Source organism: Phascolarctos cinereus, unplaced genomic scaffold, assembly GCF_003287225.1.
Source record: "Phascolarctos cinereus isolate Bilbo 61053 unplaced genomic scaffold, phaCin_HiC Scaffold_7;HRSCAF=346, whole genome shotgun sequence".
Lineage (NCBI taxonomy): Eukaryota > Metazoa > Chordata > Mammalia > Diprotodontia > Phascolarctidae > Phascolarctos > Phascolarctos cinereus.
This window is the reverse complement of record NW_027556180.1, coordinates 101,880,856-101,895,232: the sequence shown is the minus strand read 5'-3', so window position 1 is coordinate 101,895,232 and position 14,377 is coordinate 101,880,856. Positions and strand designations below refer to the sequence as shown.

The 14,377-nt window shown below is 41.4% G+C and overlaps 1 protein-coding gene across 3 annotated transcripts in view; it reads right to left on the bottom strand.

Moving 5' to 3' along the window:
- TDRD3 (tudor domain containing 3) overlaps window positions 1-4,438 on the bottom strand; it is a 196,667-nt gene extending 192,229 nt beyond the window's left edge. For 2 of the 3 annotated variants that reach the window (XM_021006397.2, XM_078147646.1), the window contains exon 1: window positions 4,334-4,414. In XM_021006397.2, coding sequence (XP_020862056.1) covers window positions 4,334-4,374 — 41 coding nt within the window. In that variant the 5' untranslated portion in view covers window positions 4,375-4,414. Of the gene's footprint in view, window positions 1-4,333 lie in introns of all 3 variants that reach the window. The other variant, XM_078147647.1, reaches the window with a different exon arrangement.
- Window positions 4,439-14,377: the final 9,939 nt, after the last annotated feature.

Sequence of the window (14,377 nt, the reverse complement as noted above, 5' to 3'; positions counted from 1 at the left end):
TAATGTGAAAATATGTTTAATACGAATGTATATGCAGAGCCTGTATCAGACTGCATGTCATCTGGGGGAGGGGGAAGAAAGAGGGGGAGAAAATTTGGAACTCAAAATCTTAAGGAAGTAAATGCTGAAAACTAAAAATAAATTAATATTTAAAAACAAAAAAAATTTTGCTTGGTCCCAAAGGATAAAACCAGAAGCAATGGAGAAAAGTTGCAAAGAGGCAAAGTTAAGTTCAACAAAAGGAAAATTTTTCTAAAAATTACACATAGTCAGAAGTAGAAGGACTTCCCTTTCAACTGAGATCCTCAGTCAAAGGCTGGATGAACATTTGTTGGAGACATTATAGAAGGAATTCTAAATCAGGTTGAACAAGATGAGCTATAGGTATCTTCAAACTCTTAGATTCTGTCCTATTAAATATATGTAATGTGTAAGGCATTTGCTGGGCAAAAACAAAGCAGATATTGCACTCAAGCAACTTCTAATTTACTAGAAGAATGCCAACTCCTACATGAAGTCTATCCTGATCCTCTAGTAGCTGGTGCTCTCCATTCTCTCCACGTTCTCCTCCTATCTATTCAGCCACTTACTCTTCAGTTGCCTTTACTGGTTGTTCAACCATGCCATGCCTAACTATGGGTCTGTCAGAGGCTCTGTCCTTGTCCTTCTTTTTTAACTCTATGCTATTTTATTTGGTGATCTCAGCAGCCACCATAGGTCTATCCCTATGCAGGTGATTCCTAGATCTACATATACAACTTCTAATGTCTGATGAGATCTCCATCTGCCTCCAGAATATCAGGAAGCATTTCACATTCATCAGGTATTCCCTCTTTACCCCTCAAACCTACCCACCCTTCTTGGAATTTCCCTATCTCTGCCTAGTGATAGCAACATCCTCCCAGCCACTCAGGCCCACAATCTGGTCACTCTCAACTCCTCACTTTCACTCATCTCATAAATCCAATTCTTGGCAAGATCTTATTGTTTCTACATTCACAAAATCTCTCATACAAGTCCCCTTCTCTCTATTCACAGAGCTACAACCCTTGTTCAGGCGCTTACCACTTCAAGCCTGGCTATTGAAATTGCTTTCCAAATAGTCTCCACAGCTCAAGTGTCTACCCACTCCAGTCCACAGATCTGCCAAAGTAATCTTCCTAAAGCATAGTTCTGATCCAGTCATCCACCTTCTCAGAGAGCTCCAAAGACTCCCTATTACCTCCCAGATATAAGGTACTCTATTTGACATTTAAAGTTCTTTATAGCCTGACCCCTTCCTACCTCTACAGCCTTCTTACAATTGACTCCTTTCTGCATACAGTACAATTCAGCTACACTGACCTATTCAATACAAACATGGCTTCAACTTTTCACTGGCTCTCCCCCAATTAGAACTGTAATTCCAATCCCTTGAGTACAGGGGCTGTAAGATTTGTAGGAGGGGTTTTCTTGCTTTCTTTTTAATATCTCCAAGGCTTAACATAGTGCCTGGTACACAGTTGGTGCTTAAAAAATGTTTGTTGACTGGTATGTATTACACTGTAACATGAGAAGAAATCTTCCAGCTTGGTCCTCAGGAAGGGTAAATTCCAAACCAAAAGGTGTCAATTTAAGTTGGTCTCTGGATTGTGAGATTTGAAAGGTTTCCAACTGGCTATTCCAACACCAGGTGTAGAGAAAGAGTTGCATAAAATTAATTCCAGAAAAAGGACAAAATCCATCTCAAGTATCCTTCTGTGTATACTATTTACCTAAAATTTTATTTCAATCATAATCAAAAAGTATATATATCAACAAAATTTCCTGGAAATCCTTTCTTTTCTTTCATATTCATTCCCCAGTAACTCCTATCTTGATTAATCATTTAAGTGACCTTAGCATATAATCTTTGAGAGACAAGAGAAACTCTTGACATATAAGAGAATCCATGAAATGATAATTCAGCTATTCATGATGAACTAGGCAATTAGCTGGATTTTAATTTCAAAATGCAGTGAAAACTCCTAAAAAATGCTGGTTGGTATTAAAAATTATTACCCAACTTAAGAGACTGCATTATATCAAGCTTTTGCTAAATCACAGTCATATTACAAGCAACACAATTTGACTTCTAAGTTCATTCCAATTCAAGTAATAACTGGTAGTGGTTGAGGTTCTGAACTGAAAGTTGAATTAAGGCTTGGATAGGAAACTGCTTCAAGCCATATTTTACCAAAGACTCACAGAATTTTCATATTGGAAGAAACCTCAGAGATTATTTGTTTTAAACTCCTTATTTTACAAACTGAGAAACCTAAGGTCAGAGTTCATTATTGGCTGTTAGGACTACAGAAACCCAACTCCCAGTTCCATAAACAAATATATTGCTTCCCTGAATAAAAAGAAGAAAAATGTTGCCTATGTTTACAGCTTTTATCTAAAAATACCACCAATCCTCCAATCCAGCTAAACTGGTTGACTCACAATCCCCAGAACACACCTTGAATTTCCCTGGTTCCACACCTGTGTGCAAGGTGTTCCTCAGCCTAAAATGCCCTCCTCTATTCAACTTAATTCAAATCAAGCGTGTATTAAAGCCTACTACAAGTAAGGTAATATGCTTGGTATTGAGGATAACTACCATTCTTGCTGACTTTCTCCTAAAAGGAGAGAGTATATATATTCACACACACCCAAAAAAGTAACACAAAATGGGATGTGAAGAGAAGAGGGGAAGCAAAAAAGAGATACAGGCAAAGTAACCTAGAAAGTGTGAAAAAGAAGAAAACCCTTATTTTACAGCAGTGAGCCTCACAAAGATTAGTCATTCACCAGGGTCATGAAGCTAGTTAGTTAGTAAGTGTACGGATGAAAGACTGAGGCCTGTGTCTTCTAATTCTTAAAACTAGCGATCTTTTCACTATGCCATTAAAAGTGGTAATTAGTAAAACTTTGTAAAGTTTCTCTAATCAAGTTAATTGATCCAGAATCTTTTGAATGAAAACTTTACAGCTTTGAATGAAAACAGACAATTAATTCTACACAACCTTTTCACAAAAGTAAAGCCTCAGCAACTAGGCCAACACTCATGTCAGTCAACATGCTTTTATTAACTGCTTACTACGTGTCAATAGTTGAATTTCCACTTACATCATTTTAATTACTCTTAAGATACTAAGAGCTCTACCATGAAACTTGATTTTTTTTTCGAGAAAACAAGCTATTCTTTTATGAAAAAGACCTCCCAGGCACAAGTCTTAAATATCACTTGAAAAATTAAAGTCTATGTTTATGTTGCAGAGGACAATAGTCTGCCACTTAGTTTAAAACCAAATGAAAAGAGACAGAGTAACTCTAAAGAAGTGCTGACAGGTCTTTTAGATTCACACTCAATTACTTTTCCTCCCCAACTTTCCACTAGTGTTTATGATCACCACCAAGGGCTATTTTCCCGACAACAGCACACTTCTTCCTTTATAAAATAGGCTGGCAGGACGGTGATGGTCGGCGGTGGTTCGGACCAAAGCCCTTCCAGGTCCGGCCAGGCACTCTCCCCAGCAGCACACCAAAGCAATCAATCAAGCAAGCATTTATTAAGCGCCTATGTTCTAGCCAGGTACCGAACCTTAATAAGTGCTTGGGATACAAAGATCCACAAAAACAATCCCTTGCCCTCAGTGAGCTCTCAATTTAAACAGGGGTACAGCATGCAAACTACAATGTACAAAACAAGATAAGGCCAAGACAATTAAAAGAGGAGGGCCTCTCATTCTGGGGGCCTGGGAAGGTGGGCTCTTAGATGAGATTTTAAAGAAGCCAGAAGACGGAGCGGGGAGGTCGTGCGTCCCGGGCCTGGGGAGCCGCCAGTGCAAAGGCACGGAGTCGGGAGATGGCGCACCTAGAGCGAGAAGTGGCCAGGGGGCGGGGGTCGCTGAGTGTCCGAGGATGGGCCGGCTGGGGTGTAAGGTTTACGGAGCCTGAAAGGACAGGGGCTTGGAAAGCAGCGTGAGACTGGCAGGGCTGTAGAGGCCTAGCAGGGCGCCGGCCTTGGGCCTCGAACCCGCGGCCGCCAGTTTGGGGAGTTTGGGGGGCAGGGCGGAGGGAGGCCCCCGCGTGGTGATGCTGGGGCCGCGTTGGGTCGGGCCGGGGCCGGGGCGGGGCCGAGCCCGGCGGGAGGCGGCAGGAGAGGCCTTGGTCGGCCTGCCCCTGCCCCTGCCCCGCTTCTACCCCCACCCCCCCAGGTACGCGCACTCCCTCCGCCCTCCGGCCCTCCCTCCAGCCCTCGCCGGCCTCGGGGCCTGGGCCCGGCTCGAAGCAGGGGAGGCGGGGGCGGCCGAGACAAGACACTTACCAACCCGCCTGGGACAGCGCCGCGCTCGGGACCTCAGCCATGGCCGCTCTCCGGCTGGGGAGGTGGGGGGGGGGCAGGGAAATGGGGGAGGGGGGAGAAAAGGCCTCAGACTGGAGACCAAAAAATAAAAGCCCCGCACCCCCCCTCCGATCGGCTACTGAGCATGCTCAGTGCGCCCGCCCGCGCGACCCAGTGCGGTGCCGCTGCCTCCCGGCCTCCTGGTTTTCGCGCTCGCCCCGGGAGGAAGAGGAGGGATCAGACGGGGAGGGAGGGGCTTTGAGCCTTCCAGCGCCCGGGGTCCCGCAGCAGTTTGTAGTCCCAGGGCAGTCGCTGGCCTGACAGTCCTTGTATGGGGGGCGAGGAGGAGCGCAGATTCGCGGGGCCCTTGGACTCCAAGGTGCGGTCCTTCCGCTGAAAATCTACTGCCGGGTTTTCCCTGGGCCGCCTCTGAGCCACGTAGGGACAGCGCCTCCAGCCCGGTTCCTCAAAGGGAGGATTTAAGTAATGACAGCAAGCATTTATTAAGTCCCAACAATGTGAGACCATGCTTCACAAGAGGAAAGTCAGCAAACAATGCTTTTTTGTCCAGGGACGGGCAAGGTACAAATACAGGCTGTCCCAAAAGTCTTAGGGCAATGTTAAGCTTTAATGACTTTAAAAAAACCCGCTATAAACCCCATTAATAAGAGCTAGCATTTACAGAGCGCTTTAAGGTTGGCAAAATGCTTTTACACGTTAATTCATCCGATCGTCACAACAACCCCAGGAGGTAAGTGCTATTACGATCCCCATTTTACAGAAGAGGATACTGAAGCTGAGAGGTTAAGCGATTTGCCGAGGATCACGTAGCTAGTATCTGAGGCAGAATCCAAACTCGGGTCTTACTGATGCCAGTTCCTGCATTCTATCCTTTTCTGTTCCTACAGTAAATACACAAGTCACAACTCAAAGAAGGAAATAGTGAATAGAGTGCTTGACTTGGAGTCAAGAAGACCTGCATTCAATCACCCTTAGGGGCTCCCCTGTGAGGCTCTAGGAAAGTCACCTATCTCAGCCTTAGTTTCCTCATCTGTAAAATGGGGATAACAGCAACACCTACCTCATAGAGTTGTTGTGAGGATAAAATAATAATAGCTAGTATTTATATAGCTCTTAAAACATTTTACAAATATCTCATTTGGTCCTCACAACAATCCTAAGAGGTAGATGCTATTGTTAACTTTAATTTACAGATGAGAAAACAGGCTGAGATATGGTAAGTGATTTTCACAGAGTTACACTGCCAGTAATCGTCTAAGGAGGGATTGAGTGCAAGTCAGGTCTATCCATTGTACTACCGAGCTACCTCTTAATACACGTAAAGAGCTGGGCAAACCTTAAGTTGCTATATAATTATAGTTATTATTGTTTAAACAGGGAAATCTGGTAGCTGCCTTGAGTCCAATTCCACCCACTCTCTTCCCTGCACTGCCCTCCTGCCCTTTCAGATTAGGCTTCCCTCCTCTGTTCCTTGTTCGGTTCCTCCCTCTGGCTAGTGCCCTTTTATGCTGCTCTCAGCTGCCACCGCAGCCACAGAAGGTTGAAAGGCACGGCCTGGCATGCTCTGCAGCATCCAGCACTTGTAGGTCATTCAGAAGCTTTCTGCGCTAAAAGAATTCTGGGTCTGGGGCTGCTCATAACCAATCAGGAAGGAGTGCCAGGCAGAACTTGGCTAGCAGTCCGAAAGCTGGCTTTTGCTAAAGGTTTTTCTAACCATTTCGATCCTCCCCCTCTTTGTTCTGTGGTTGAGGTCCAGGGAAAAGTGCCGGTAAATGCAAGAAAGTTTTGGAAATTCAGCCGTTGCTATCCATCCACATGCTTGCTGAGGCGGTAAATGCTGCCTCAGACGGGTTTTGCTGCACCGGTTCTCATCTGGTTTCTGGCGCTTATTGCAGCAAGGAGGCCCAGGGTTTGGCAAGGGAGCTCCGCATTAAATGTGGAGGTACAGAAAGAAAGGCAACTGCGGTTACCTGAGTGGAACAAAAACTACTCAGACTCATTTCCCCTTTTTCCCAGGCCCTGAGATGTTGCATTCTGAGGAATTAATGATTCTTCACCAACGTTAACATGTTAATATTGCACACAGAAAGCATTACAAGATTCTGAGTCTGGGTTTTTACAGTAACAGCTAGCATTTACACAGCACTTTAAGGTTTGCAAATACTCACCCTCACAACAACCCTGGCAGGTAAGTGCTGTTATTACCCCCTTTTACAGATAGGGAAACTGTGGAAAACTGGTTTAGTTGCCTGGGCTCACAAATCTACTAAATTTCCAAGACTATCAGGTACTATTATTGTCTCCATTTTACAGTTGAGGAAACTGAGGCAAACATGTTAGGTGGCTTACCCAGGGACACACAGCTGAGGTTGGATTTAAGCTCAGATCTTTGTGACTCCAGATCCAGTGCTTTATCTTCTGGGCCACCAATGGGATGTAAACTCCTTGACTGCAGGGACTATTAGATTGGGAAGGGGGAAGAGGAAGAGATTGTTTTTCTATCTGCAGTGCCTGGCACTTAGTCATTTAATAAATGCTTGTTGAATGACAGTCACCTCCAGCCTTAGGAGGTGATGAAAGTAAAATGCTGAAAGAAACACATATTTTCAGATGTGGCAAATGTGAGGTTTTGTTTGGTTAAATTATGCCTGTTTGAATGAGGCTTTTATTTTTCCAGTTTTTTTTATTTGTTCAGTGGAGGGATAAATTAAAGTATGTTTAAGACAACTCTACCCAAACTAGGCCTAGTTCTGCAAAGTGAATTTTTAACAATAGATACAAGACACTTTCTTCACTTATCATCACATCTAATGCCATAACTCCTTGATTAACCAGATTATTCTCCTATTCATAAAATTTCCAAAGGACAGCCTGAAAATAGAACTTCTTTCCCCGGTAAACTGACAAAAAATATAAATATTAAGGCTGAACCTTTTAAGGAGGACAAATTTGGTGTAGGCTGGATGTACATTGGTATATCCTCAGCAGTACCTTCAAGTACTTGTGTTTGCAATGTATTTCACAATTGTCTTACCTGAAGCTTACCTATGGAAAAGGAGGCTTTATTAATTAACTAGTGAGGCAAATCTTCCCCAAGATTAGGGGAGAATATCCTCCCCAAGAACTGCATGACTTCAGAGGGCTTAACAAAAAGGAAATCCTCACCCATCCAAGCTCATTATCAATATAAGAGTAGCACGTAATATGTTCAGGTAGGTTACTATAATATAGAAATATCTATGGCTCGTTATGCCCCCAGCTCTATGATCCATACTTTTTTTCATGCTTACGTCTCCCCAAGTCAATTTATTAAGCACCTAAAATGAGTCAGGCGAGGTGCTAAGGGAAGGGAAACAAAATCTGATACCTGACCTCAAGGTGCTCACAATCTAATAGGCCATCTTCCTGCAATACTGCCCTGCTACAGTTGCTACTGTTGCTGGCCAAGAACACCTATTCTGAGTCTGTGTTGTCACAATAGGCTAGAGCTCACTATATCTAGCTCCAGACCCCTGACCATCCAGCTGAATATTCCCTAACCCTATTTTCACCTCACTTTCTTGTAAGAGGAATCAAAGTAACACTACTGACACATCTAGAAAGACCAATCTATGGCTCTACTCCTCATTCCTCTCTCCTTATCCCCAGCCCTTCCAGTTTTCTTCTCCATTTGAATGTAAGCTCCTTGAAGACTGACTGTATCTTTTGTTTTTATATTACCAGAACTTTACACAGTGCTTCATGGCACATAATAAATGCTTAATCATTCACATTTTTTGTTTGTCTACCAACCACCACATTCATAAGACCCAGGCAAACAGCTTTCAACACAGCCTCATGGTTCTTCAAGACAGTAAAACTGCACAAAGACTACCTCATGCTCCCCTCTCCTGGGAGGCCACTCAGTTCCCAAACCCTGCAAGTTTTCCAAGATTTTAGCGTAGTGTAACTACAGTCAGGCACAGTAGGCTCAGTGGATGCAGCCTCTGCACATGGGGAATGTTTAGGAGCTTGCTTCTGAGAAAGTCAGATGGTGTAAGGAAAGTGCTTTGGAAACTGGAGCATGCATGGACCTTCTGTAACTGGATATGGTCTGCTAACCAAGTGCTCAAAAGAGACTCATTGAATGGCAGTAGAGGCATTCAAAAAGGCAGGTCAACTCCAGCCACTTAACTTTTGCAGTTCTGTGTAGGGTCTAACAGATGGCTTCTGTAAGCTGAACCCCTCTGCATGACCCATAGGATGCAGCCTCTGCATCACTGGAATTGAGGAGGGTATGGGAAAGGGAACAAGCATTTATTCAGTACCTACTGCTAAGTGCTTTACAATTATCTCCTTTGATCCTCAGACTAACCCTAGGAGGGAGGTGCTACTATTATCTTCATTATACAGGGAGGAAACTGAGGCAGATAGAGGTTATATGACTTGCCGGGATCACATAGCTATTAATTTCTGAGGGCAGATTTGAACTAGGGTCTTCCTGACTCCAGGTTCAGCACTCTATCCGCCATATCACTTAGCTGCCCCAAGACAAATGAGGAAAAAGCATTTCATAGACCATAATAGTTAAATGTGATTTCATCAATGTATGGGATTGATAAGAGTTGCTTGGGCACTGAGAAGTTAATTGACTTACCCAAGGTTACGCAGCTGGTACATATCAAAAGCAAGACTTAAGCCCAAGTCTTCCTGCCTCTCCAGCCTGCACTCTATTCTCTAGGCCATGCTTCCTCCCTACCGAGGATGGGGAACCTGAGGCCACCTGTCCTTGAAGCTGCAGGTTCCCTACCCCTGGTAAGCCAATGGTTGATTATACAATACTGCATAATGCATAAACTAAATTCACACATATAACACAATGCTTCACTGAACTCAAGCAAAATGATGATTTGTGCCAGAAAACTGATTTGTTTGCTGGCATTTGTATTGTGCTTAGCAGCTGGAAGGGGGAAAGCACTGGATGTAGGGAAACTTAAAGCCAGGAATTAAAAGAAAAAAGAATGAATGGATACTTCCATGGATGGAGGAAGGTACTCTCTAGGAATTAGTGCCAGGTTCTATTTTATTTAGTATTTTTGTAGATGGCCTCCTCCACTGAAGTCTTACTCCAATGCTTCATCAATGCATGGAGATAATATTATGTCCTTGAAGACTTCACCAGCAGAGGACAATATCTGCCCAGTCATACTCATCTGGAAAAGGCTTCAAACACAGGCCTCCAAGAAGATTGGTACATCTTTTGCTCTAGAACCAGCCTAGCTCAATTCAGAGAGGCTTCTTGTAAGATAGGCTTCAGAGTGATGAATTTTTCAGGTACTGCAAATCATGAGGACTAATACAAAGATTTTGTAGTGTGTCAGTGGAAGGAATACCACCCCTCGAGTAAAATCACTTATTCATAAAGTATGAATGCTCTCTAGAGGATAGCAGATTTAGAGGTGAAAGGAATCTTAGAGGACATCTAACTCAACCCCCTCATTTTACAGATGAAGTGAGCCCAGAATGAATTGCCCAAAGTTACCTAGGTGGCAGATATGAGATTTAAGCTCCAGCCATGTTGACTGACAGCAAACCCATTGCTCTTTTCACTGTACTACTCTAGCCTACTTCTCTAGGTGCCTGAGCCATATCTCTAAGTTTGCAAATGACACAAAACTTTTTCGGGGAAGTGAAAAAACAAGCAGATATTGATAGACGTCAAAGAACTTGACTATTGAACTGCTAAGTCTCTTTTAGCTCTTAAGAGTCTGTAACTGAGTTACTACCCACAATTCTTAGAATATGGTAACCTAAAAAAAAATGGAACAAATGTAGATATCTTTGGAATCAGATAGACTTATTCAGTTTTATTACCTGTAATCAGGGATGTGCTGGAGCCAGCTTGAACCTGACTCCTCAAAGCCAATTGTTAAACTTTCAGTATGAAAGTTACATCTCAGAAACTGGCAAATGCTACAAATCGAGCCTTGATTTATTGTTTTGTTGATTGTATGGACTTAAGAAAGTAGAGGAGAAAATGTTAATAATGTAGATTAAACTTAAAATGTTGTCTTGCATACATTACCCCCCAAGCCAGTTGTTAAACATTTACCAGCATACAGCTACCTATAAATTATAAGCAATAATAAATTATTATTATACATAGTAAAAGATAGTGACCAGAGAGCCAGTCTCAGAATCAGAAAGTCCTGGGTTCAAGTCTAGCCTCTAACAAAGACCATGGGCAAGTCACTTAATCTCTGATTAACCTAAGCAACATACTAAAACCTTAGATTGCAGAGCAGGTACATATCTACATTGGTAGAAGACTTTTCTTCACAAAGAATTGCCAATACCAACAGAATTGCAGGTCTGGTCCCTACAAAAAAAATCACTGTAACTCATTTAGTCCAAAGAGATCTCAATCTAGATGTACTGATCCTTAACTAACACTCTTGGGTTAGTAGAGAAGAGAAACATTTACCATTTACAAATGAAATGATAGTACCCATAAAATTAAATTTCAGATAAATCTGAATTGAACTGAAATCAGTGCTAGGAACAAGGATTGAGTATTTGTGTGGGCTTAACAGTAAAAGAATTCTGTTATTAAATATCTGATAATGGTACGCCCTTCAGTTAGCTCAAATGCCCTCTCATAGATCCCATGTGAAGTTTATATACATTTCTCTCCATGCAAAAAATAATAAATGATTAGAATAAAATATTCTATTTTATTTTTGTATAAACATTCTAAATCTGATTAACATTTAAATAGCAATTAATAGTGCATATGTAATACAAAAATTAAATATCTTTTTTTCTAATATAAGAATTCCACTCCTGGCCACTCTATGGGCCTCTAGCTTTGTGGGACTGGGGTGTAGGCAATAAAGTGGATTTGATTTAAATCAGATCAAATTTAATCTAAGAGCCACTTCCACAAAAAGAGTATTCTACTTTGCTATAATTCATTCTTCAAAACTGTACAATGGATGCAATTTTCATGTTTAAAAGATAAGACAGATTCTATTCTGACACTACAAATGTTTGTCACTTTGGGACCATCTCATTTCTCTGACTGCTTTATATGATACTTTACTGCTCTTTCAAATGTGGTCATCAACTTCTGTTACAAGTCCTGGGGCTCTCAAGGAATCAAATAAATAAAACAGGTTTTATTTACACAATAAAAAACATGAGAAGGAAGGGCTTGTATCTAAGACCACAAAGAATCCAGAGTTCTTTTCATTTTTTCCAGTAGGACTCCACCTTTCTGGCCCACTCCGATAGAAGTATATTGTCCCTGTGACTCAAGACTGCCCTGTATGGGATTGTAACAGGGTTCAAGTCAGGTATTCAACACTGAGGCTCAGCCTTCCACTATTCAATGATATGATTTCACCTCATAGTTGCTCAACACTGGTTCTTCTTCCACTTATTCATTTCCGTGGGTCTATTTCCCATTTTTTACACAGTGGTTTCCCTTCTCAGTCACTTACTGAGTATCCTCCTTCTGCCCATTACCTCAAATCTATGTTGAATATTGTTGATTGGACATAGCTGCTTGCGTGTTGCCTCCCTCGTTGTGAACTCCTTGAAAGCAGGGATTGCCTTTTACCTTTCTTTGTGTTTCTAGCAACTTCACAGTACCTGGCACATACTAGGTGCTTAATAAATGTTTATTGACTGACTTACTATTCAGCTCCCTTCTTTTTCCTGGAATGTGGTCCCAAGTCTTGAGCAAGAGCATCCTAAGAGACTAACACTAACACGTGTTAGTCCAGGGCTAGGATGACTTCAGGCTATACTCTCTTTACAATAGATATAATTCAGCAGATGTTCTTGTTCCTTGAGGGAAGGAAGGAGCTACCCAGTAAAAGTATCAAGGAAGCTGAGAGAGTGGCAGCTTTTCACACTCGAGCTGGAATGGCCCTAGGCTATTTATCCTTCTCCTCTTTAGCATTAGATCTCACAACTACTCTCTACAAACAAAGGCTGCTAGCTCTTCAAGTGCTAGAGGAAATTTTCTGTTCTCCTTTCCTAACAAAAGTTCCCTATTCCTAGTGGAATTAAGACAGATTAATCCTGTTCATCTATTCCCTGATGGTGTGCTGTTCTGTTGAATTACTGCCTCCTACTCATTAAAAAAAAAAAATTCTGAATAGTATTCATGCTCCCTTTCCCTTTGAATTCCCATTCCTGTCTTCCTTGGTGGCAAGTGGGGCAGCCCATGTAAATTAGTCTGGGGTCTTTCTGAGCCTCAAGAAAGCAAAGGAAATAAAGTTGGGCAACAGCAGAGTTGGCTCTTCCCTGCACAGGTACCTGTGAGACACAAGTAGGAACTCTTATGCAATGGTAAAACTTTATCTTTTCACTAGGATTGGATTGGAAACCCTCAGAATTTGTGGATTCATTATGGTATGGTGGAGAATACTGTATTTGGAGTTTAAGGACCTGAGTTGGGAGACTGACTCTGTTACTTACTATCCCTATATAGTGTGGCATTATTACTACCTTACTCTGCATTAGTAGCTTCCCATGAATCATGAAACTTAATCACTGCCACCAGTTCTCTGATCAGACTTGTTAAAAAGAAGTTGTTAGAACTGTTATAATTGATAATACAGAGAGACTCCTGGTATCATAACCAACTTTTCTGCAGTAATTGAATTGACACTAGCATTCATCATTGAGAAAATTAGCCAGAATTAAAAGTACTACATAAAAGATCTTAGATTAAAGCTGTCAAGGATCTTAGACATCTTCTGTCCTAACCCCCTCCATTTTTACAGAAGGGGAGATTGAGGCTGAGAAAAGTAAAGTGACCTATCCAAGGTATCACAGATAAATCAAACAAGTAGTAAGCACCTACTATTTGTCAGGAACTGTGCAAAGTGAGTGAAACAATCCCTACTAACAATGAACTTACATTTTAATGGAGGAGATAACAAGTACATAGAAAAATGGATACAGCATGAATGTAAAGTTAGAAATAAATATATATAGATGTAGATAAAGATTATAGTACATTTATTAAAAATGTAGAACATATAAATATACATATTGATATATATCTACATCTAATACATGTAGACACAGATATAGAGTATAATTATTAAAATGTAGAACATATATAGGTATTGTTATATATCCATATCTATATCCATATATATAATATATATATGTATGTATGTATGTATGTATGTAGTATATTTGTTAAAATATAGAAAATATAGGGGCAGCTAGGTGGTGCAGTGGATAGAGCACCAGCCCTGGAGCCAGGAGGACATGAGTTCAATTCCGACCCCAGACTCTTTCTAGCTAGCTGTATGACCCTGGGCAAGTCACTTAACTCCATTGCCTAAAAAAATTTTAAAAATATAGATATTGATATGTATCTATATCTATGTAGGTATAGATATGTAGTATATTTATCAAAATGTAGAATATATAAATATAGAGATGTTTATATATATATATATTTGTATTTCTAACTTTATATTCATGCTGTATACATTTTTGTTTGTTCCTGTTATCTTCTCCATTAAAATGTAAGCTCATTGTAAGTAGAGGTTGTTTCCCTTAGCAGATAGTAGTTGAGCACAAAATAGTTTAGGAGAGACAACACTGGCAGTTATGAGGATAAAGAAGGGCTTCATGCACATGTTAGCTGATCTTCATCTTAAACAAAGAGAGGGACTCAGTGAGGCAGAGGTAAGAAGGGAGTGAATTCAAGCCATAGGGGATGGCCAGGGCAAAGGCACAAAGATGGGATTTGGAATATCCTTGTGTGAGACCAACTTGACTGAGTGGCAGAGTAGTGGAGGTGGAGTCCCTTGAAGCTGGAAAGGTAGATTGGGGTAAGGTTTGTAGGGCTTTAAAAAATAGAGGAATTTCAATTTTATGCTACTGGAGAAAGGAAACCACTGAAGTTGGTTGAGTAGGGGATTCTCATGGTCAGATCTTCACTAGAGGAAAGTTACTTTGTCAATGATGTATCAGATGACCTGGAGTGGTTCAAGA